Source organism: Anser cygnoides, chromosome 2 (genome assembly GCF_040182565.1).
Source record: "Anser cygnoides isolate HZ-2024a breed goose chromosome 2, Taihu_goose_T2T_genome, whole genome shotgun sequence".
NCBI classification, from domain to species: Eukaryota; Metazoa; Chordata; class Aves; order Anseriformes; family Anatidae; genus Anser; species Anser cygnoides.
Genome location: NC_089874.1, coordinates 21,686,909 through 21,708,939, shown reverse-complemented (window position 1 = coordinate 21,708,939; position 22,031 = coordinate 21,686,909). Strand labels below are relative to the sequence as shown.

Genomic DNA, 22,031 nt, shown 5'->3' with positions numbered 1-22,031 from the left:
AATGGTTTTATTTGTCTGTGGTGATATATTGCCATGTTCCTTTCCCCTGTGTTTGATTTATAATCTCATTCAATTCCACACCACAGCAAAGAGGTTTCATGTGACTGCTGGAGTCTATTAAATGCTGTGTAAGATGAGACACTTTTTTTCTTACAAAATGTTATATTGATTTAATAGCCCACATGAACTCATGTGAAGTCACATGAGGAAAGTAAGGAGTGGTTTGAAACATTGGTGCTACCTCTTTTTCCTTCCAGAGTTCAGCTCTTTTACCTGTAAGATAAGAATAAAAATCAAAGCTGTGTTTCTATTGTAGGTGAATTATACAGAAAAACTTTCTTTTTACAAAACTGGATTTGAACATTGTGGAGTAATCCATGAAGAGTCTTTCAGGTTATGGATTAACATGCACTGTGAATACAGTCATGACTGGATTTGTGAAATAAAGAAAGGTAGGCTATTTCACAGAACCATAGAATATCCTGAGTTGGAAGGGACCCACAAGGATCATCGAGTCCAACTCCTATTTTTTACTCTAAGTTCACCTTAGAAAAAGAATTTAAGTTGCATCATGCTGTATCAAAATAGGAAATTTTGCAAGTTGCATGCTTGTAGAAAATTCGATTGTTTTCACAGAAATTTTACATAAGGAAAAATAGACCAAAATATATCAATATTTTCAGAATGCAATGCTTCAACTGATAACTATCAACTTTGTTTTAACATTAAACTGTATTTTTCTTGGCTCTTTTACTTGGAGGGAATTTCCTTGTACTTGCAGATTTTATGTAGTTATTATCATTTAAATCTTTTAACCAACCAGCAAAAGAATATTTTTATAAGGTGACATGATGTTTTTTACCCAAGCATATATGTCACACACTTCATTTAAAACAATTACAGATAGAGCAACACAAAAACTATGATGAACTTCTGTGGAAAAAAAAAATTACAAAGATGATATTTGTTTTACATTTGTGTAACTCCTGGCCTTGCATGTTTAGATACATTGCTCCAGTGTCCCATTCAATGTTATATTTGATTTTTCCATTTAAATAATTTCTCAATGGTTCGTGGGTTTTCAGTCAAATGTGATTCTCCACAAAGTAATGTCACTGAAAAAAATGTTTCACCAACTTATGAATAGTAAAACAAAAACAAAAACAAACTAACAAAACAAAATGATTTTGAAGGATAAATTTGTTTAGTGTTTGATTTTCTTGCTCAAATTTGACAGCATCTATACAGAATCTTTTATTGTTGTGCAGAGTACACCAACACTGAAGTAAAGTATTTTTACTTGTTTTATTTCAGAAACAAGAAAGTTTAGTCAACCTTCAAAAGGCACTTACCAAAATTCTACCAAGACAGAGACGTAGGGCTGTAATACATCCTAAACATTTCTTCTTACTTTGAACCAAAGTTACTGAATAAATATATTCTGTATTGATGGAAATTTGAATGTCATTGAGATCATTTCCACTAATTGAACTTAACACCGGATCAACATTTGGGAAACATTTTACATCGTCATTTCTTTCCCATTTTATTACAGGGACACCCTTAAAGCCAGAACCTGTGGGCCCTTCTGCCAGTAAGCTTCTGTTTTATTTCCTTGCGTCCAAAGGGTGCTAACAACAGCAACTTTTGTAAGGACTGTGCAGAATACAGAGACTCCTCTTCTGTGTTGCAGTGTATGAAGTCACAGAGGATGGATGGATTATAAAAGGAGTCAAACAGTATTTCTTCAGCACAGAAAGTAGCTCTATGGAAAAAGCCAGAACATTCTGCAGAAACAATCATGGAGAACTTGCTACTATTGGGGATAATAATCAAAGAAAATTTTTGTGGAAATATGTAAGGAGAAATTTAGCTATATTTTACCATATACATCATATATGCACCCTACTGCATATGCTTGTGAAGTACAGAAGGACATGCTTGCATAATATTACTATATTTTATCAGCAGTAGATTTCAATGTTCAGTGAAAAAAGCCTTTTACACTACAGAACAGAGCTTCTCTTTAGGAAAATAAATAGAAAAGAATTTACCTTTTGTTAGGGTGGGCATATTTTTATATATTCTAATCTAAACAGAGTTTTGCCCATGACCAAATGTGTATAAGGAGCAATGAACAGGCAGATGTTGACAAAACTGTCCTTTTGCCAGGATAGTTGCTTCTCATCTGAATACCATATTCTCAAGTGCAGTGTTAAGTGCAGATTTAAGGCTACTGCCAGGGTAGTTCTGATGGTTACATACCAAAGAAAGATTTATCTGTCATGTCAGGGACTGACTTGTAGAAGAATCTGTAACTTCATGAATGAATTTTCATGCAAAACATATCAAAACCACCTATGTATTTCAAGAGCATTAGCTGAGATGATGCTGGTGGGCACATGGTGGGCCATGGCAGGGTCATGCTAACAATCAGGTAGCACAGACATTGGTTCAGACTTCTGCCATAACTCTGTTTGGTTTATTAATACCAAAGTAGTCCCACAACCTCCTCTCTGTGTCACGTAATTAGATGTTTTCTTTTATTATGTGTGGGAAAGGATATGAAAGGAGTAGGGAACAGACAGCTTGAGACACAGGAATTACACAGCTGCCTAAGTACAGGAAAATGTACATTTACTTACTGCTAAGTGCCAAATTATTTTATACTGTTTATTTATTTATTTATTTATTTTCTCAAGTCTTCTGTGTGTCTTTCAAAATTGAAAGCACAAACACACTTTGAAAGCTTTGATCATACCACCAGTACAGCAGCATAAACTAGGGAATCAGCAGTAAAAGCAACAAAGCAGAAGTATGTGATTTATTATATTTATTTCAACAGGAGTCCTCTCCGGTGACTAGGCATGATCGTTCACAAAACACGTATTCATCTATTTGCTTCAATAGCACAAAATATCCACTTTTAAATACCAGATAACTAAGTAAGAGAAAGCACTAACAAAAAGTACATTTTTGCGTTTAGATCTTAAAAAATGGCAAATTGGAGTCATATCTCATAGGATTAATTCGGAATGCTGATCAGCAGTTTAGGTAGGTAATCAAGTTACATCATGATTCATAAAAAGCAGAGCAGAAGTTTTGTCCTGCCAGAGTTCCTCCTTCAGGGACACCTGCAAGGGAGTTAAAAGCAGTTTCGGAGATATATATTGCATATTGAAATGTGTGCTCCCCCTTGGTTTAACTACTTTGTAAAATCACTGGTTTAAATGACATTTTTATAAGGAATATCCATGCTACAAATACATAGATAAGATCTGTTAAATATGAAGGTAATTTCGTTCTTGGATTTGGCATGCAGGATTTTTTTTAATCTAAATTCTTTTAATCCTAGTTTAAAATCAAATTACAGACAGACTCAGCTGTAAATATTTTAAAATATATATTTTTAGCATATAAAAATAGTAATAGGTTTTTTTGTCTGTTTTTGTTTTTCCTGAACTGCCTATGAACATTGATCAACAGCTACTGTGTGGATTTTTTTATTTTTTTTTCAGTTGGATGGATGGAAGCCCAGTGTACTATGCAGCTTGGGAAGCAGAGGAGCCCAACTTTGCTCTTCATCAAGAAAATTGTGTAGTCTTAAATAAAAAAAGTGGTGAGTTACACAACTTTTAAAAAATATATTTTTTATGGGTATCATTCTTCCCCTGTTTGCTAAGTATATTTTGTCAACTTTAATCCATTCTTTCCCAGTAATCTGAGGCAAAATATACATAATAAAGTGTAGTCATTATAACTGAGGTTAGTTCAGGGATAACGTTTGCCATAAGAGATTGACGTTGATGGGGATGCAAGGATAAAATGGTAATTAATTTTTCAGCTGTAGGAGCAGTATATTCTATTCAAATCAATAGCAAATTTTTCTTTCAAAAAAAATAATCAGGGAGTATTTAGCAAAGGAATAGAACATATAAGCAAGGACCTAACAGACATATGGAGTTTCACATTTAGTTGTGCTTTCACTGTGAAAGTGTTACTTTACACTAGCAGGTTTGAATATAACAAGGCTGTTTGTGGGTTCACTCAGAGTCGCCATGTCAGCCATATCTTATGGCTACTACTCCTACAGTCACAGCAGGATCAAAGTCTTCTTGCAAGCAATGATTAGAGTCTAGCTGAAGCACACAGTCTTACATTCCCAGGCAGAGTGCCTTCCATGCTACAACCATGGAAGCCAGTTCAGTTTTCCACAAATTTCTGTCTTTGAATCAATGTCTTATTATCTATATTTAAACTGATTTCAGGTTTGTGGAATGATGTCAATTGTGGTTTTTCAAATGGCTTTATCTGTGAGAGGCATAGGAGTTTTATAAATGCAACACTTGCTCCAGCAGTAACTTCACCTCCAGGAGGATGTTCTGAAGACTGGCTTTTATTTAAAAATCAGGTATCGTAACATGCATCTAAGTGCAAAGATATTTGTCCTTGAGAAGATACCTAAAGCTACACAAGGGGCCTTTTGTCTCCCAAATATCTTTTGACAGTGATTATCCAAAGTCACATTAAAAATTTAACCAGCTACCTAATTCTTACAAAATTAAATCATAATTATAGATTTTTATTTTTTTTGAAGAGTATTAATTTGAGATACACTAGAAAACTGTTACATAGTATATACTAAACAAACAAACAAACAAACAAAAAAATCCCACAACTGAATTCAACTGAAAGCAGCAATTGTAGTGTACAGTCAGTCATTTGAGCTGGGCCAAATCAGAAATAGTGCCTGATTTTTCCAAACTAGCTTCAATGTAATATACTTTCCTCTTCCCAAAAGGGACAAACTCTGATGAGCTTACTAAGCAAGGGTTCTATTTTCTAACATAAAGAATATTGTGTTGAAAGCACCCATATGCCAGTACAGTACGTTTTTTTTTTTGTTGTTGTTGTTGTTTTTATAACAGTTGTCAGAGTTATTTTCCACAAACTGAGTATGGCATTTTCTGAGAGTGCTACTGGTACTGCATAGAGAGGAGAGGGCACATGGGGCACACTCATAATTGCCAAAAAACTATACCAGGGTGAATGTGTATTGGTAGTGTGGTGACTATGTGACTATGCACTTTTAAAGAAATCATGCTATACATATATTTTTAAGAAGCCATCATATATCTCCATTTATAAAAGAGCTAGTAAATGGGAAAGGCTGAATACACACATGAGAACACTATAGGCCAAAACTACTTTTCAGAAAGTTCCGAAGATTTCGCATGGAATCCTGGGCTGGGCTTCTCCAGAACTGAGTCAGTTAACACATTAAGCTCATCAAGCTCCTACTGTGAACTATAGTTTATAAAGTTTAGTTTACAGTTTATAGTTTATAAACTTTATAAAGTTCTGTTTGAATTTTGTTGTGACATTCACAGTTCCTTTCAGAAAGATACAGAGTAAATTTAAAAATTGTGAATGGTTTTGACCCGGTTATAGATCTGAGTCCCTGCTAGCTCTACAAAATTCTCTTCTGCTCTGATGGGGCTAATTTCTACTTAAACTGGTGTAATGCAAACCTAAATTCCTTTTGGTGTCGCTCATTGATGGCCTAACTTATTTTTCCCTAGTGTTACAAATTCTTTGGTTCTTCCTATAAATATTGGCATGCTGCAAGTAGAGCTTGTATCAGCCTTGGAGGACACCTGGCTACCATAACAAATGAACAAGTACAAGGTATAGTACAATGACCCTTTAGGTAATAGCATTTATTCTGTAGACACTGGTCATTTTCTGCAAAGAAGAACATGGCAAAAAGAGACAGCATGTAAATATAAGTATTTTATAATACACATACTTAACATGGGTTATATAGACACAGCACAAAACATTTTTTTGAAGAACTAGAACTATTTCATTCCAGTGATGCTAAAGGTTGCTTCCTCCCATTCCATGCAAACTGCTTTACATTATTTGTAGGGTATTAATTACCACAAAATAAAAGATCCAGACGTAGTGCTTGTAGGGTTTGACACAGAGAAAAAGAAAGGTACCCACAGTCCGCTTTTGCCAGAAACAGAAAGGGATACTTTATTATACCTCTCTGAAATGACTGCCTAAATTCTGCAAATTAATTCAGCAGTACAATGTCAAATGAGGGCACTTTTTCACCTTAACTGCGTTTCTGGGCTTCCATTTGCAGTTCTGTCAGTCAGTCAGCTCATCCTGAGGGTTGAAATAAGTGAACTCATTAGACAAAATGGCGGTCGGGCAGCTTTTTGTATCTTACGTCTTTCTGATCTTGCTTTATGGTTCCAAATACTTTGACTCTTTGAGATTTTACATGGGCAAAGGACTAGTATAATCTTGACATAATAAATTTGACTTAATCAAATTGGGTACATTTCTGATGTAAATGCTAATTTAAATGCATTTAAATGACTTCAACAAAACAAACAAAATACTTAAAGATTTGTTTATGAGCTGATATCTTGACTGGTGACATGACATGTTCACCTTTTTTCTATTTTTTTTTCCAGCTTTTCTCACTTACCATTTGAAGGGTGTTTTTTATGATCCCTGGATTGGCTTGAATGATGTACTCAGTGAACTCAACTTTGTTTGGGCTGATGGAAGTACTGTCTCCTATACAAACTGGGCTCCAGGTTCTCCAAAACTTGTAGAACCCATTTTGTTTGACAGCCTACATCCAGAAGATGGCCACAATCGGTTACAGGTAAATATCACTCAGAGTTTACCATGAAGTTAAATCTGGAGAGCAATATCACTTCAAGTAAACATCTCATGTTGCTTCAGACTTTGCCTCAGCCTTTTCTCCAAATTATATGTTTATCTTTAAACTGGGATTAGGAATACAGTGTTTTAATGTTGGAGTCTACGAGCTAACTCAGAGCACAAGAGAATAAGATATTGCTGCAAGATTGCCAAAAATTTGTAAGTATTCTGGGACAGAATGACAGATAGTTTTCTTTTCCATAGTAATTTTCTGTTCATTTTGGAGAAAATGTAAATGTAGAATTCAAATTTTAGAAGTTAGCATGTTAGAAACATTTTCACGTTTGATAAGTTAAATCATGTTTGAAAAAGGAGAGCATGCAAGAGTTCAATTTTTTTTTCTATTCCTTTCATATTTAAAATTGTAACTGAATTGTGAAGGGTTAATAGGTATCAACTATTTTTAGGTATCAACAACTTTCTAAAGCAAGTATTACCTAGGTAATAGGTATCAACAACTTTCTAAAGCAATCAAAGCCTCTTCACTGCTACCACTGAAATTAAACCCATAATGTTGTAAACAAAATAGCCTTGTACATATTTGAACCACATTTTTTTCCATACCTTCCTTTCAAAACTTACCTTTCACTTTCTATATCACTATTCTACTTGCAGTCCAACCATCCTTCATTTTGTTATTCACTCCTGCAGAGAAGTCAGAAATAATACATCTAGAGAAGCAGCTAAATCTGCACCTCAGCCAATTAATTCTGCTCCTGCCCATTATGTTCTAGTCAAAGGTGTTCAGAAAGACAATACGATACAGCACAATACATTGACTCAACTTCACTACAGCTCTAATAATGCTCCTGGGAAACATCCAGAAAAACACACACACACACACAAATAAACAAACCAACCAAACACCACCACCACCACCAAACAGAAAACATGAAGTTACATTCTAATTCTCTTCTTCAGCTTGAACATATTATCTCCTTCAGTGAATCCTGAAAAAGCCTGGAACAGGCTCCCCAGGGAAGCGGTCATGGCACCAAGCTTGCTGGAGTTCAAGAAGTGTTTGGACATATGGTCTGATTTTGGAGTGGTCCTGTGTAGAGCCAAGAGTTGGACTCCTTTTGTGTCCCTTCCAACTTAGGTTATTCTTTCATTCTATGATTTCCAAAGGAATGAAATATTATTGAAAAAGTTGCTCAAGCTTAAAAAGCAATTGCCCATCTTCTCTACTGTTTCATGATTGGCTTCTTTTCTTCTACCTAATCTTCTTCAGAGTAAGACCACAAAACCCACTAAATCAGGCATTCCTAAACTTTTTATATGGCAGCATAGCAGGCTGTTGCAGATTGTAACTAATTTGAAGTTCCAGCTTCTAAAGCACTCAGCACCTGATCTGCTATAAATAAAAGAGATATTCTAAGAACTAAAGCTGATGATAACTCTCTCTGTCAAGGATCATCAATTAGATACATCTGTAAAGAATAACCACTATTTGGCTTTGCAAGCCAAATACAAATCATGGCCTCCATTTTTATTTTATTTTTTCATTTTTATTAAAAATATTAGAGCTGCTCATTGAGACAGAAAGTGTGACAAAGTTATTGAAAATAACAGCATCTTTCAAATATGTCTTCTTGAAAATGATTATATGAACAAGCTGGTTGAAAAGATTTGCAAGACAGTACCAAGGTGGAGCTGGCCACCACAGAGGAGGCCAGAAAGGAGAGAAAGGGAAAAAAGGAGGGTGTTTCCAGAGCTGTAATAAAAAACCCACAATGTCAGAATTCAAAGAAAAAAAAAAGGATGAAACTTCACAGGGTTAGAGTACTTTGTTTTATAACTTCTAATATCAATGTATGCTCATACTCCTCCCCTTTCTCCAACAGTATGATTGTGGTGCTCTGAAGAGAGGTCCTCCTGATGATACAGGAAAATGGAGCGATGAGCCATGTTATAAATCCAGTGGGTATATATGCCAGAAGAATAGTGGTGAGTTCTGTAACACTAAACTTGGGATTTGTATCACAAAGATTAAAAGTACTTTTCTTATTTAACATATTTTATGTTACAGTTTGTTTGTTTGTTTTTAGGTAAAATATCAATAAAACAAGAGCCCCTCTTGCACCTCAGTGCTACTTAGCAATGTTGTGGAAAAGGGAATTTAGGAAAGCAAATCAGAAGTTAGGAAAGCAAAATGCTCTTATTTTAAATAGTGTAATTAAATAGCTAAAAACCATGAACATAATTACACAATTTATTAATAATCTACAGATATGTACGTGGTAAGTAAGTTTTACGTTTATCCAAATAAAACTGACAGTCATGAAGACGCTAAGTCACAAAGAGTATTTTGAAAAAGCAGAATAGGTGGGCTATTTTTGACTCATGGTATGAAGTTACCTCTGCTATGTAAAATTCTGAGAATTTACAACAGTACGAAGTTCCCAAAAGCTGAAAATGTATTTCTTTCATCCAGAAATCTCATTGCTGTTTTGAAGTTATCTGTTTCTTATAAAGAATTCATGAGAAGGTGTTCTATTCAAATTAGCAATTTTCTAATAGGTTCATAAATAATATTGTTATTCAGTTGCTCAAGTCAAATATATATTCTCCAGATATAACTGTTCTTGTGTTTCGTTTTTCTTTTCCTTTATTCCTCCAGACCCTAAACTCTTTAAGTCTTCAGCAACAGTGTTGGACTTTGCTTTTGACCATTCAGATGGCATTAGCTATTCTGTCACTCGTTCTAGAATGAACTGGGAGGAAGCACAAAAATCCTGCAATAACAATGCCTCAGAACTTGCTAGCATTTTAGATGCATATAGCCAGTCACTGATGTTCTTAATTGCACAGGAATATGGAGAACCTCTGTGGATTGGTCTTAACAGCAATGTGGTAAGAACGCATGTAATACAGATAGTCAAGCTGACACGGGGGCTGGTCTTACTGTATGCTTTCATCTTGAAACCTATAGGAATTTCTGCCACTATACTGCTGAAAGCAGCATATCAGTGCAGTACCCATCTACGCTGGCATTCACCAAAAAGGATACATACAGTGGAGATTTTAACAAACTAAGAACTCTTTAAGTGCTTTAGCACAAGGCAATACTCCTTCAAGCTGGTATTTGTATGCTTGTATGGTTTGTAGTCATTTAGAGGGTCTTGATGATAAATAGTGAAAACTCCAACATTATCAGTTTATTTTAATCTAAAAGATATACCAGGAACAACATGTATGAGTACATCCTACCCTCTTCTCATGTGTTTATTTACCTGAGTCATTAGTGACATAATATCTCTGGTTGCATATGAGAGATCTGTGAAGGAATGGTTTTGATATGTGTATATATGTTCACAAATAATTCTCCTAGAGTAGCATTATTTCTAGTCGCAATAGAAAAATACAATTCTGGACAGAATCAAAGGCAAAATTAATTAAGGGAATCTTTAGCCTATATGATATAACTGCACATATTAAGCAATGGATATATTTTTTCATGGTGCAATTGCTCCCACGAAAAATTTAGAATATTACGGGAAAAAAAGAGAACATCAAACTTTTCCGTCTTTGAGACGTATAGACCAGCTGTATGACAGGGGAGGTGAACATTTGGATGGTAGGTGGTTTTTTTGTCATGCTACACTCTTCCCCATGAATCACAGTCACGATAACTACAACCAAAGCAATGGTGATCATCACTGCTTATTAAGAACACTTCCACCCACACCATCCAGGCCTTTTCATGGTGGTACCAACATGACGGTGGTAAACGGAACATAAAACTAATTTATGCCTTTACTCATGTCCCCTTTTTATTCACTTCCATTTCCCCAAACTTGAAAAAGTGTTCTGAATTAATGTTAGATACTTTTTGGAGGGCAGAAAGAAAATTTGTTTGTGTTCATATTTGTGTATAACAGACCCTGCACATCTTCTTGCAATTAGCATTTACAAGCACAAAAAGGTGGCAATAGTAAGCATATGATTGCATGCTGGTTATATGACAGTCCTCTGAGGATCTTGTGTAGTGGATATGTCACCATCAGCAACCTTGAAATTATGACATGGATTTTACTTCTAGACAAAGGGCACGTATCAATGGACTGACAGATGGAGATTAGTTTACAGCAAGTGGTCCAGCGGAGAACCAAAACAGGCATTAGCATGTGTCTACCTAGATACTGATGGAACCTGGAAGACAGCTTCGTGCAGAGAAAAATTCTTTTCTGTCTGTAAAAAATCAAATGGTAAGCAATTTTATATGTTTTAATTATAGGGTGTGGAGATTTATCAACTGTGCTCATATAATTAACCACTGCAAAAAATAATTGTTTTGCACTAGTTTATAGGAAGACATAAGCAGCTAACTAACTAGATCTAAAAATTGTCTGGAATTCTTTCCAGAAGTAAATCAACCCATACTGATCATTACCAAAAATTTAAGAAAGTGAGGATTGAATACTCAATGATTTCTTAACTATTCAGTCTAGGAAAAGTCCTTCACGAAATTCTGTATCCAGTTTAGGATACAGAAAAGTTTGAAAGTAGGGTTTTCAGATGACTTGGAAACAAGAATTATAAGGAAAGATTATAACTGGGCTTGTGCAAAAGACTAAGGAACAAAAGACTAAGAGAAACCAGATAATTAATTGTTGGGAATAATTAATTCAACCAGATAATCAATTTTAATTATTGAAAATGAACCCTAAAGAAATGGAATTAAATTATTCCCTATGTCTGATATGAGTAGGAAAATGAGTGACAGACTTAAAGGAAACAGACAGGAAGGAAAGCCTTCAGATTTTAACAGTACAAAAGCCTTTAACACAGGACAAAAATACACATAACACAAAATAAAAACAGATCAGGGAGTCTCCATGACTAGAGGTTGTTAAGAACAGCCATGACAAACACCTGCTAGAAATGATGGTATTATATATCAACTTCTTGTCACCTGTTAGCACAAGGATGAATTAAATAAACCTTTGAGGAACTTTCAAGTACAAACACCCAAAAGTTCTGTGCAAGTTAGTATAAATACGATTTCACAATTCATCTAAGTATTCTTATGTTTTCTTCAATACTATGAAAGATCTTGAGCCATTAGAAACATTAAAATTACATGCCAAATTACATCCCAAGAAGCTGTAATTTGACAAAAATCATCAGAGTTGATATATAATATCTCTGTCTACTTCAATATTCTGGAAATCTAATTTGAGAGCTGAATGTTCCTTAATGGGGAAAGAAATAGACTGTGGAAGACTCACAGGAAGAAAATGTAATTTGGCAGAACATTTAATTTTCATTCCATCTGCATTTATCTTCTCATCCAAAATCTTCCTATTATATCAGTCACTATGGAACTTATTCAGGATGCAGTTTAATGAAAAATCCTGCAAGCCATGTTAAGTCATATCAACACTTTCTTTCTTTCATAATCATAGTTTCTGTTATAAGGTTTTGATGCTGTCAAAAAATGAGACCGAAGTATCAAAAGCCATTTTAAAAATAGCAGTTTTAACTAATTAGGCAAATATTTATGCCAGAAAACCAGATGGATATTATATTGATTACTGTCACTATAAAATTATCACGAGAGAAACCATATTTCTTATAGACTAGTGCATCTTCCTAATCACCTTGATTAATAAATATGAAGTAAAATATGTTCACAAACAAAGCCATATGAACCCAATATGCTTCACTTCTTCTCTGATGACAAACAATGTAATCTTTTTAGTTTTGTATAATTGTATATTACTTGTATACATATACATATATACATTATACATATACTTGTATAATGGGAAAAACAAATCTTACAAAATTGTTGGATTCCAACTACCTGATCTCTTACCAGTAATGGCTCCAACTGAGCCCCCTCAGCTTCCTGGAAAATGCCCTGAATCAAAAGGACACAAGTCTTGGGTACCTTTCCACGGTCACTGCTATTACTTTGAGGCCACCAGGAAAAAAAGCTGGTCTCAAGCTCATCAGGAATGCATGCGACTAGGTGAGTATTGTGTTTTAGAAAGACTGAAGATGCAGTGAAATAGATGAAATAATGGGTGACATTGCTAAGAAAGTCTTAGATTACTTTAAAACTTCAAACAATGCTTTTAGCTTGCTTTTCTGAGAAAACTATATTTATGTTGTCTCGCAACAGAACTAAACTTTGTCAGATATAGAGGCATCTTTGATATCTCAATTACCAGACAAGATATTAATATCGAAAAGAAAAGAAAAGAAAAGAAAAGAAAAGAAAAGAAAAGAAAAGAAAAGAAAAGAAAAGAAAAGAAAAGAAAAGAAAAGAAAAGAAAAGAAAAGAAAAGAAAAGAAAAGAAAAGAAAAGAAAAGAAAAGAAAAGAAAAGAAAAGAAAAGAAAAGAAAAAAGAAAAGAAAAGAAAAGAAAAGAAAAAAGAAATCCCTACTAGTTTTATGAGAATCAGGGATTGGGTAGAGAGAAACTCTTTAATATCCCACAGAGGCACAGACTGCAGTTATCTTCCCTTTCACTAAACAAGAGGGAATCCACACACAGAGTGAACTAGGATACAAACTAGGAAAGTTTTCCTTGTTAGTTCCAGGCCACAGTTTATTAATTGGATTTGACTGGCTGAACAACAAATGAGATAGAAGAATCACTTGGCTTCCATGAACCAGTAAAACACATTCAGTTGTTCAGCTCCTTCTCTGGAAGAGTCCCCACTGCTATCTGTGATCTGGGGAGAAGAGATGTAGATTAGAGGAGAGATGACACTTTACTCCACATCTCTGATTTCACTGTTAACTGAGAATTACTGTGAAACAGAATACACTTCAGTGTGAGTAAGAATAGGAAACATCCCATATATCAACAACGTATTTCTGAGTGATATTCTTTTAATTGCAAGTACCCTGATAACCAGAATAAAAGATCGTAGTTGGATGTTGGTCCATATTCTAGATTCCTATGCTTTTGCCTACACACTAGCTGGGGCAGGCCAGGAAGGTGATTATTTTCTGATGACTACAACACAGCTTTGTGCTGTTAGGATATATGACAAGTATAACTTAACTTCTGGACATCTTCACAATTCTAATAGCACGGTGCTGCTAAAATGCTGCCCAGTCACTGGCAGGTGACAGCTGTAGTGTGACAGCAGGATGCATGGTGCTGACAACATCATACATATCACTTTCAGCCTACCTGCAGTTTGTGGTGTGGTTGGATCTGTCCAAAAGTGTTGTAGGAGAGCAATTTGTCTTCTCTGAATTACCTAAAGGCTAAACAAAAATTCTTCTCTTCATACTGACTGGCATCCACACAGTTCAGAGTACTGCTCAAAATACAGTTATAGGGATACAATAACCATAAGATTATTGAACATTATGTGCAAGAATCAGTAATATCTTTTAAGAGTTTTTGACTTAAGCTGCAAGAAAATGAGACGTGATGTTTTTTGTTAATACTTTTCAGTTGCTGATTTGGTATCAGTAGGAGACTATACTGAAGCAAACTTTCTGGCAGACACCATTAAGATACTTCATGGAAAATCTCCGAACTTTTGGATAGGGCTAAAGAAAAATGACATAGGTAGTATCTTCAATACTTAATCATGTTATTTCATACAAAATGACTATGCTTCATATTAAGAAAGCAAACTTGTGTATTTGAAAATATAAATATATATCAAATATATGTTTATTTCAAAGCATGTTTACATACACTTAGAACTGTAACTGAAACATTTAATCTATTCATACTATAATTTTTTGTTTTTCCTATCAAAACCTGTTCTGTCTAAAACATTGTTAATATGCTCATTTTAAACATCAGGACAATGGGTATGGACAAAGTCTGCAGTGGATTTTGTCAACTGGCAAACGGGAGAGCCTGTAAATGAAAGGTATAAAGACTGTGGAGAAGTCTGTGCATTGACTGGGCACTGGAAAAGCAATGTGTGTTCTTTCAGAAAAGGATATATCTGTAAAAAAGCAAAAAGTAAGTAACATTTCTAATACACTGTGGCTATTAATGTCTCATAATATATTTAAATTGTATATTGTAGAACATGTAAAAATGTAAAATATTACAGCTTTATGTGCAAAAACAATAAACTACAATAGCAGCATTCAGTTGTCAAATACTGAGGCCTTGGGAACAGCTGGATATCCCATGTGGCATCTGACTGCCTCCTCACAAGGCTGCAGCTCCTGCAAGTCCTATAAAATCACCATCAGCCCCGTGCTACTCTCATGCGTACCTCAGGTATCTATGTTTAGCCAAAAGAATGGAAGGAGACCACTCATTTTTAATAAAAAGACAGTTTTCCTTAGAATTTTCCATTAATTATCATGTAGTCTAAGTTCAAAAGCAGCAAGTTTTGTTTCATTTCAACTGACCATATTCTCAGAAAAATCTTGTTCTGATGAGTGCAACAAAACCTCTGTCTGATAATAAATGCCGGATTTGGTGCTTACTTTCATTACTATCGTTTGAACTGATGATTAGAGGACTATGATTAAATACCTTCTTGTGGCACTTATCACGTGGTAGAATTATATGTGACACTTACCAGTTTAATAATCATGTTTAATAAAATGCTAATAATATATTGATACCAAAATGATCACCTGCAAGAAAATTCAAGGGTTTGATTACCTAATGAGACTAAATGGAAGTGTTCGAGAACATGAACATTTTGTTTGGTAAACTACATTTTTCTGTTCATCTTTCCCCTACTTGATGCATTTAGGAAGTACAATTGCAATGGGAACCAAATCCACAAGGAGTGGTTGTTTCCAACAGAAGAAACTAAACTCACAGATCCTTTTCAGCTCATGTAAAGATCCTCATGATACATTTCTAACTTATAACACCTTCATTCAGGAAATATTTCCTGTTCCAGAAAACACCTAAAATTTAATATAGATCTCACATGCAGTTTCTTGGAAACAAACATATTTGAAAACACTTTTGGAAGTAACAGAAAACTGACTATAATTTCATTTCTTGTTGGGTATCTTGACTGAGGAGTTCAGATGCTCTTAGAAGAAATAGCAGAGCATTGTATTAGAGGTTACACATGCTTAGCTCCATTGCCCTGGGAAAGCAGGTGGATTTAGGGGGAATTCTCAGGAGCATCCAGACTTTGAAATTTTAAATTGCCTCACTTTTTTCCAAAGCGTTCAGAATAAACATTTTCTTTTCTTTCCAAAAGCTCCTGAAAAGACAGAGATGTCACCAGAAAACACAGGTAAGTAGACTTCCTTGTAAGTAGAACTAAGGAGAAACTCAAATATAACAAGAAAATAATTATATAGTTTCTAAATATTGTTTTTGAGAGTATTTAAAAATAAAAAGTTCGTAAACTTTATCTGTATCTTGGTACAGGAAATACAAGAGATTCTGAATTAAATTGTTTTATGATTAGACTTGTTTAATTATATTTTATTCAGTTTTGTTGGTAACAACAACTTGTTGAAGGGAAATTCTACAAGCTTATTGCATTCTTCTGACTTTTAGTTAAATAAATCTTTTTTTTTTTTTTTCTGGATTCTGAAGTCTCTTAAAATCAAAGGTGTTGATTCCATTTCATCCATTTACAGGAGAGAAAACGGAGAAAGCACTTTCCACTGGCATTATATGGCTGCTTGTTGTACTAGCCCTTTCTATAGTTGTAGCTGGAATTATAGTTTATTTCTACTTGACGAAAAAAAGACAAAACCAACTATATATTTTAACCAGACTGGGTGGATCAGAACCAACTGTGGATATCCAAGGAAAAGATGCACATACCGACGTAGTCTGACAAAATACCCATATGTCCCAACTAACGAAAAGCAATCTGTGCAACTCCCAGTGGAATCTTAGGCCAACTTTGCATTTTCCTACCCAAATAATAGTTTTCTCCCATCACAGATATAAAATTCATGGATTTATTTAAACACACTCACACATATATACATTCCCTCCAAAATGCCCTCCAAAGTGTTAGAGTTTCTGCTGTTTCTTTAAGCGGGAGTACAAATACATTTTTCACATAAATGAGCATGGTTAAAAAGCTGGCTCCAGAGGTGTCAGGGCAAAACTCTGACTGATGTTTAATATATGAAATTGCTTTCTTTAACTCATTTCTCCTTTTTGTACACAGAGGAAATCATTACTCGTATTTTTACATGATATTTTCCTGCTGTATTGCTTCAGATATGATGAGAAACTGCTCATTTCAGACTTGCAGCTTCAGTTTATACTATTTTTTCATTCATGTAAAACCCACTATAATACCTGCCTCGATTAATTCAATATTAATTTGTTACCAGAAAATAAATATATATATGGAAAATAATTGAAAAGGCTCCTGTATTCCTAATTCTAGTCTGAACTTTGAGAACAATTATGTCATTTTCTACAGCCTTGCATTTTTGCAGCTTTTTGTAAATATATGCATTTTTCCAGCTGGTTCAAATTAATAACAAAAATACAATATTAGATGATTCTATCTGTTGAGTATTATTTTGGTAATGATGCTTGCAGTATGCAATGGAGATGCACCTTTTTAAATCTAAGAATGTATAATAAATGGCTATCTTATACTGCATTACAGAACTCTCCAGTTTAGAGAAATAAAATAACTTGTGTATTTCTTGAAACTAAATTCTTAAATTTTTGTTGTAATATGATTTGATAATGTGCTCTACAAGATTCAGAGTTTCTTCAACTGTACACAATAGCAGCATTTTCCTCAGGGGCAGTATATTATGTCATATTTTAAGACATGCAACATCTCTGCTGAGATAAGGAAACACCTTGCTCCTAGCTTTAGGGGACAACTGGCACTAGCAGCCTCAGCAAAGAAGTGTCTGGAGGAAGAGGGCTAGAGCACAGGAGCTTCTACCAAGTATGTATAAGGGGAAACAGATGCTCTCCTAGGCCCATCTGTAAGAGCTGTTGTCAGGATTTCTTACTCTTAAAGTCTCTGACTGACAAAAAGATGATGCAATGAAGGCTCTCTCTTAAAGAGAATAAGTTGTATATGTGGAATAGGTTTCTACACCAGGACATACGTGCCTGTGTCTGATTGGCTTGAGAACACATTTTATTACCTCTACTATTTACCTTTTCTCTAGATAGCCAGTAAACAATAAAGTCCCCTAAGTAAAAATATTATTGTTAGCAACTTAGAGTGGAAGTAGCTCCATCAGGAATACTTCCTTGAGTTGTTTTATCATGAGTAGTCTTAAAACATGGGGTGCCCCTGCTAACTTGTTTCCTTCTCAGCTTTCATTTCTTCCCCCTGCACTCCTTTGCTGGATGGACACACGTTACTCTACAGCTTTGGCTACGTTTGTAAAGGGGTCTTTCCAATCACAGATATTGAAGGACATCTCAAGACTGTATGACTCTTCCCTTTCTGGTACGTCTGCATGACATTACTTAACCAAGAGACATGATAAAAAAACTGCCACCACAACCACCAAAACTATAGGGATAAAAATGCAGTAAATAAAAAGTAAATTTTACAATTAAAACCCTCTGAACACTTTGTAAAACTCTGAGATAAAAACCCTTAAAAAATAATAACAAACTCCCTAAATTACTACAGCAAATCCCATAATACCAACTCACTGCTGTTCTCAGGAGGAAATAGGAAATAGCTCAGAGAACTTTGGATAAAACTGGAATGAGAAAAACACCACCTGCTTCCCATTTAGATGACTGAAGATTAAATTGTTTCCTGGTATGTGCTACAGCAATCTGGGAATACAGTTACACTTGCCTTTTTGGATGAGCAAATAGGGAAAGTGCTTTTCCTATCCTATAGTTAAAAACAATATAGGCTGCTGGGTCTTACAGTATATATGTCCATCTCAATGAGCCCCATAATTTAAATTATCTTTCTCAAAAGAAAGAAAGCGTTTTTAAGAAATGTATATTATAGGGCTATATATTTTTTTTTTTTTAAGTTATTTGCAGGTTTTATGGTCTGTACCTGTGAAAATTAGGAGCTCATAGTAGTGGTGTTCTGGTGATCAAATTCAGCACAGCCTGGGAGCTCCAGGGAAGGAGTCTGGCTGGTATCACCACCACGTGGGAAGAAAGAAGAGCTTGATAGACATGCTGCTCTGCTTATGCCAGCTATCTGTGTATTCACATGAATATCTTTTGATATAGATTTTTATACATTTTTATGTACAGATATTTTGTAGTTCAGTTCAGCATCATGTCTGAACAAGAAATGGACATGATCATGGTGCTAGGCATAATGTATGTTGCTGATACCTCTGCAAGAAACCAAGAAACTGCAAAGGCTGATCCCTGACTTACAGAAAAGGGAAAGACAGAAAGCACCCTGGTGAGAACAGCAGTGAAAACAGGGCAGAGTGAGCTAGTGCAGCAGGACCCATACCTGCGTAAGGGACTGAGAGAAAGGCCAAAGCCCTGCCCCAGACCTGCTCATGTGAAGCAGGCACTGTCATCCTTACCCATTTATTGCAGTGTGGGACAGCATCATTATAGCAAAGAAAAAGGTCATTCAATCAAATGAGACAAGCCACTGGACAGAGATCTTTGTGCCCAAGCCCTCTGACTCCTCTACACTTGTCTTTCAGACTGGTTATTGGAGATGAATGCTGTATTGGCCATGCACCTCATCCAGGGCTCAGACACAGAAGGGGGCTGGGCTGCACAGGGCAGAGGAGACTCTTACCCCTGTCAATGCTTTATCCTACTGCTTGTCTCCAAGTCAGATGTCTGCATGTTTCTTGTCAAAAAGACCTGTATACTAAAAAACACTGTCAGTTCAGATCTTGGGATAAGAAAAAAACTGCTTATTACGAATGTTTCAGTTAAATTAGCTTCAGAGTGGGGAACGTAAGACACTTCACCACTGCTGTTAAATATAAGCATTTATACTATTATGTGTGTATGTGTATTTGTGTATGATTGCTTACCTTATTTTTATAAATAAATAATGCTTGATTTTTCCCACTAGTTTCTGAAGGATACATAACCTCCTCTGCAACTAGATCGTGATCATTTCGTGACAGGAAAATATCATTCAACAATGGAAATACAGAACTCTTAGTCTTCTTGCAGCCAGAGATGTTTTATTTTGTAACTGTGGCTGCAGAAGAGCTGAAATTATATGGTATTCAAAATATCAGAGCAAAAACAGGGGTGTGTATGGAATTACAACTCATTTGTTGTCTCAAAATTACAATGGCAGAATTCTGAGAATTAATATTTTCAGTTTTCTGTGCTAGTTTGGCTTTGCACCTGTTGGAACATTTTCATGTGTCTAAGACTGCTGTTGCATATAGACTAAACTGTTGACACAATGGAAAAATTTTGTACAGACAATTGGAGTGGCACTGCTGGACGTGGTAGGTTTTATCTGTAAAAGAACATGAAGGAAAGAGTTGTGTCAAATCATGAACACTGATGATGAAAGGCATGATATGCTACTGTAACTACAGGAAAAAGAATAGTGACAGGATGTATCCAGAAACAGCAGCATGCAGTCTCAGTATGTCTGTGCCTTTTATGACATTACATTGCACTTAAGTTCTGAAGTTGGGATCAAATGGACATACAATTGTTTTAATGTTGTCAGTAAAATTAATCACAGGTGACCGAAAAAAAAAATAAATCTATCCCAGTATGATAATGCTTGCAGAATAAATACCAGTTACAGAATTATTATCATTATTATTATTTTCACTGCACAACAATTAAAAATGTTTAGGATTTTAATGGACTGAGATCCCTTCACAAACAATTGTTATTACAAATTTTAAGTAAGACTTTTTAACAGCTCCCCTTGTTCTCTACTCCTCTTCTTAGAACAATTTTTTATAGGGAGGAAAAAAAAATAGCTTGTCAAGACTTTATATGGTATTAAAGATGATCACAGATTTCCTTTCTGGGAAATCAGGAAGTTATCTGAGATGTGCTGCAGCTGCTGCTATTCAACTGCATTCCTAACTGCTTTAATATAAGAGAAAAACATGCCCACAAAAGAAAAGCAGAGAAGATGAAAGACGAAAAATGTTACTGCATATAATCACTGTAGCTACTCCAGGAGCCAACAAATCTACAATACCATTCAGCAGTTTAAACTTTTGCTTCTACTTTCCTTACAGCAATGCTTCAGAGATGCTGTCTTGATTCACTTAAGTAGATAATTTTTAAACAGATGGATCATTTCAATACTAGGAAACAGAAGAAGTATGATGTAGAAGAAAAAAGAATTATAGGGAAAGAGATGACAATAAGGGCAGTAATTTCACTTTCCTGGTTGCTCAATTGAGGCCAGCAGAGACTGTCATGTTCATGCATTGCAAGAGAAAGACAAGCAGTACCAGTAGCATCACAGTGAATCATGAGCTGTTGGAGACAGTAAATACAGTGCCCAGGATGATCAAATTCAGTCTTCTCTCCCTCCACCCTTCTGGTATCCGTCTAACAGCAGACCACAAAAGGAGTGATGAAACAATTCATCTTGTTATTTTTCCCATCAATTATACACAAACTAGTTTTAATTATTTTATATTCTGCTACCTCTTTGTTTATAATAGCCTTCAGAAGGTATCAGCGAGCCTACTTTTATTTTTGCTGACCTTTATAAACATCTAATACGTAACAGGCTGGATCACTCCTGGGCCATGTGGTTTACTCATTCCCTTTATGAATAATATGAATTTCTACCATGCAAATTCATTCATTACAATTATAAAAATATTTTCAGCCTTTTGCTTATTTCAAGCATTTTAAACAGAATGTAAAGAGAAGTGTGCCCTTTATTTATTTTTTCCTACTTATATATTTTAAAGCTTTAGACTTGGGCAAAGTATGAAGACTTAATCCAGGTAGTAAATTGGTTATTAAGACAATCTTGTAATCTTTACAACATACTTACAAATAAACCTAGCATGTCTTAAGAAGAAACAGGCAAACATGTTTTGTGGAAATGGTTTTAGGCCAGCAACAACTGTCACAAAAATAAAAATTCCGGAAAAAAAAATCATTTTCACATAATCTTTCCCTCATTTTTCATTATAATAATTTGCAATGACAACATAATCTCTTTCATGCACAGGCTCAACCACCTAAGACAACTGAATGGAATGAATTCATCCCACATAATTTAGATATGTAAATATCTATGTAGTAGCTAAACTACTCACCCACAGTCCCCATTGTGATCAATACAGAGAAATAGGTACATCAGGGTACAACTACTTGATCTGCTCTAGAGAATCATGAGAACTAGACTCTCACCGAAACAGAGAAAACCTACACCAATTATTTCAAATGTAGCTACTACAGATACATT

At 35.1% G+C, this 22,031-nt stretch overlaps 1 protein-coding gene and 1 long non-coding RNA gene across 9 annotated transcripts in view; one reads left to right on the top strand and one right to left on the bottom strand.

The window, feature by feature from the left end:
• Positions 1 to 19,680, top strand: part of LOC106030345 (macrophage mannose receptor 1-like) — a 36,751-nt gene extending 17,071 nt beyond the window's left edge. For 2 of the 4 annotated variants that reach the window (XM_013172104.3, XM_066991655.1), the window contains exons 14-29: positions 317 to 452; positions 1,556 to 1,594; positions 1,694 to 1,857; positions 2,987 to 3,054; positions 3,519 to 3,619; positions 4,269 to 4,411; positions 5,583 to 5,688; positions 6,492 to 6,688; positions 8,592 to 8,694; positions 9,368 to 9,600; positions 10,790 to 10,955; positions 12,572 to 12,724; positions 14,171 to 14,287; positions 14,531 to 14,695; positions 15,915 to 15,950; positions 16,303 to 19,680. In XM_013172104.3, coding sequence (XP_013027558.3) covers positions 317 to 452; positions 1,556 to 1,594; positions 1,694 to 1,857; positions 2,987 to 3,054; positions 3,519 to 3,619; positions 4,269 to 4,411; positions 5,583 to 5,688; positions 6,492 to 6,688; positions 8,592 to 8,694; positions 9,368 to 9,600; positions 10,790 to 10,955; positions 12,572 to 12,724; positions 14,171 to 14,287; positions 14,531 to 14,695; positions 15,915 to 15,950; positions 16,303 to 16,505 — 2,130 coding nt within the window. In that variant the 3' untranslated portion in view covers positions 16,506 to 19,680. The remainder of the gene's footprint in view (positions 1 to 316; positions 453 to 1,555; positions 1,595 to 1,693; positions 1,858 to 2,986; positions 3,055 to 3,518; positions 3,620 to 4,268; positions 4,412 to 5,582; positions 5,689 to 6,491; positions 6,689 to 8,591; positions 8,695 to 9,367; positions 9,601 to 10,789; positions 10,956 to 12,571; positions 12,725 to 14,170; positions 14,288 to 14,530; positions 14,696 to 15,914; positions 15,951 to 16,302) is intronic. The other 2 variants (XM_048061848.2, XM_013172103.3) reach the window with 2 other exon arrangements.
• On the bottom strand, positions 152 to 21,690 carry LOC125182554 (uncharacterized). 5 transcript variants are annotated; one of them, XR_007162579.2, is made up of 7 exons: positions 21,615 to 21,690; positions 13,901 to 14,030; positions 13,268 to 13,433; positions 11,979 to 12,104; positions 7,330 to 7,392; positions 6,506 to 6,655; positions 6,065 to 6,177 (listed from the first exon to the last, which is right to left on the bottom strand). It is a non-coding gene; the product is annotated as an uncharacterized lncRNA (long non-coding RNA). The 5 variants fall into 5 exon arrangements; XR_007162576.2 differs by lacking the exon at positions 21,615 to 21,690 and adding an exon at positions 19,404 to 19,479; XR_007162578.2 differs by lacking the exons at positions 6,065 to 6,177; positions 21,615 to 21,690 and adding an exon at positions 152 to 273 and having other exon boundaries at positions 13,901 to 14,174.
• Positions 21,691 to 22,031: the final 341 nt, after the last annotated feature.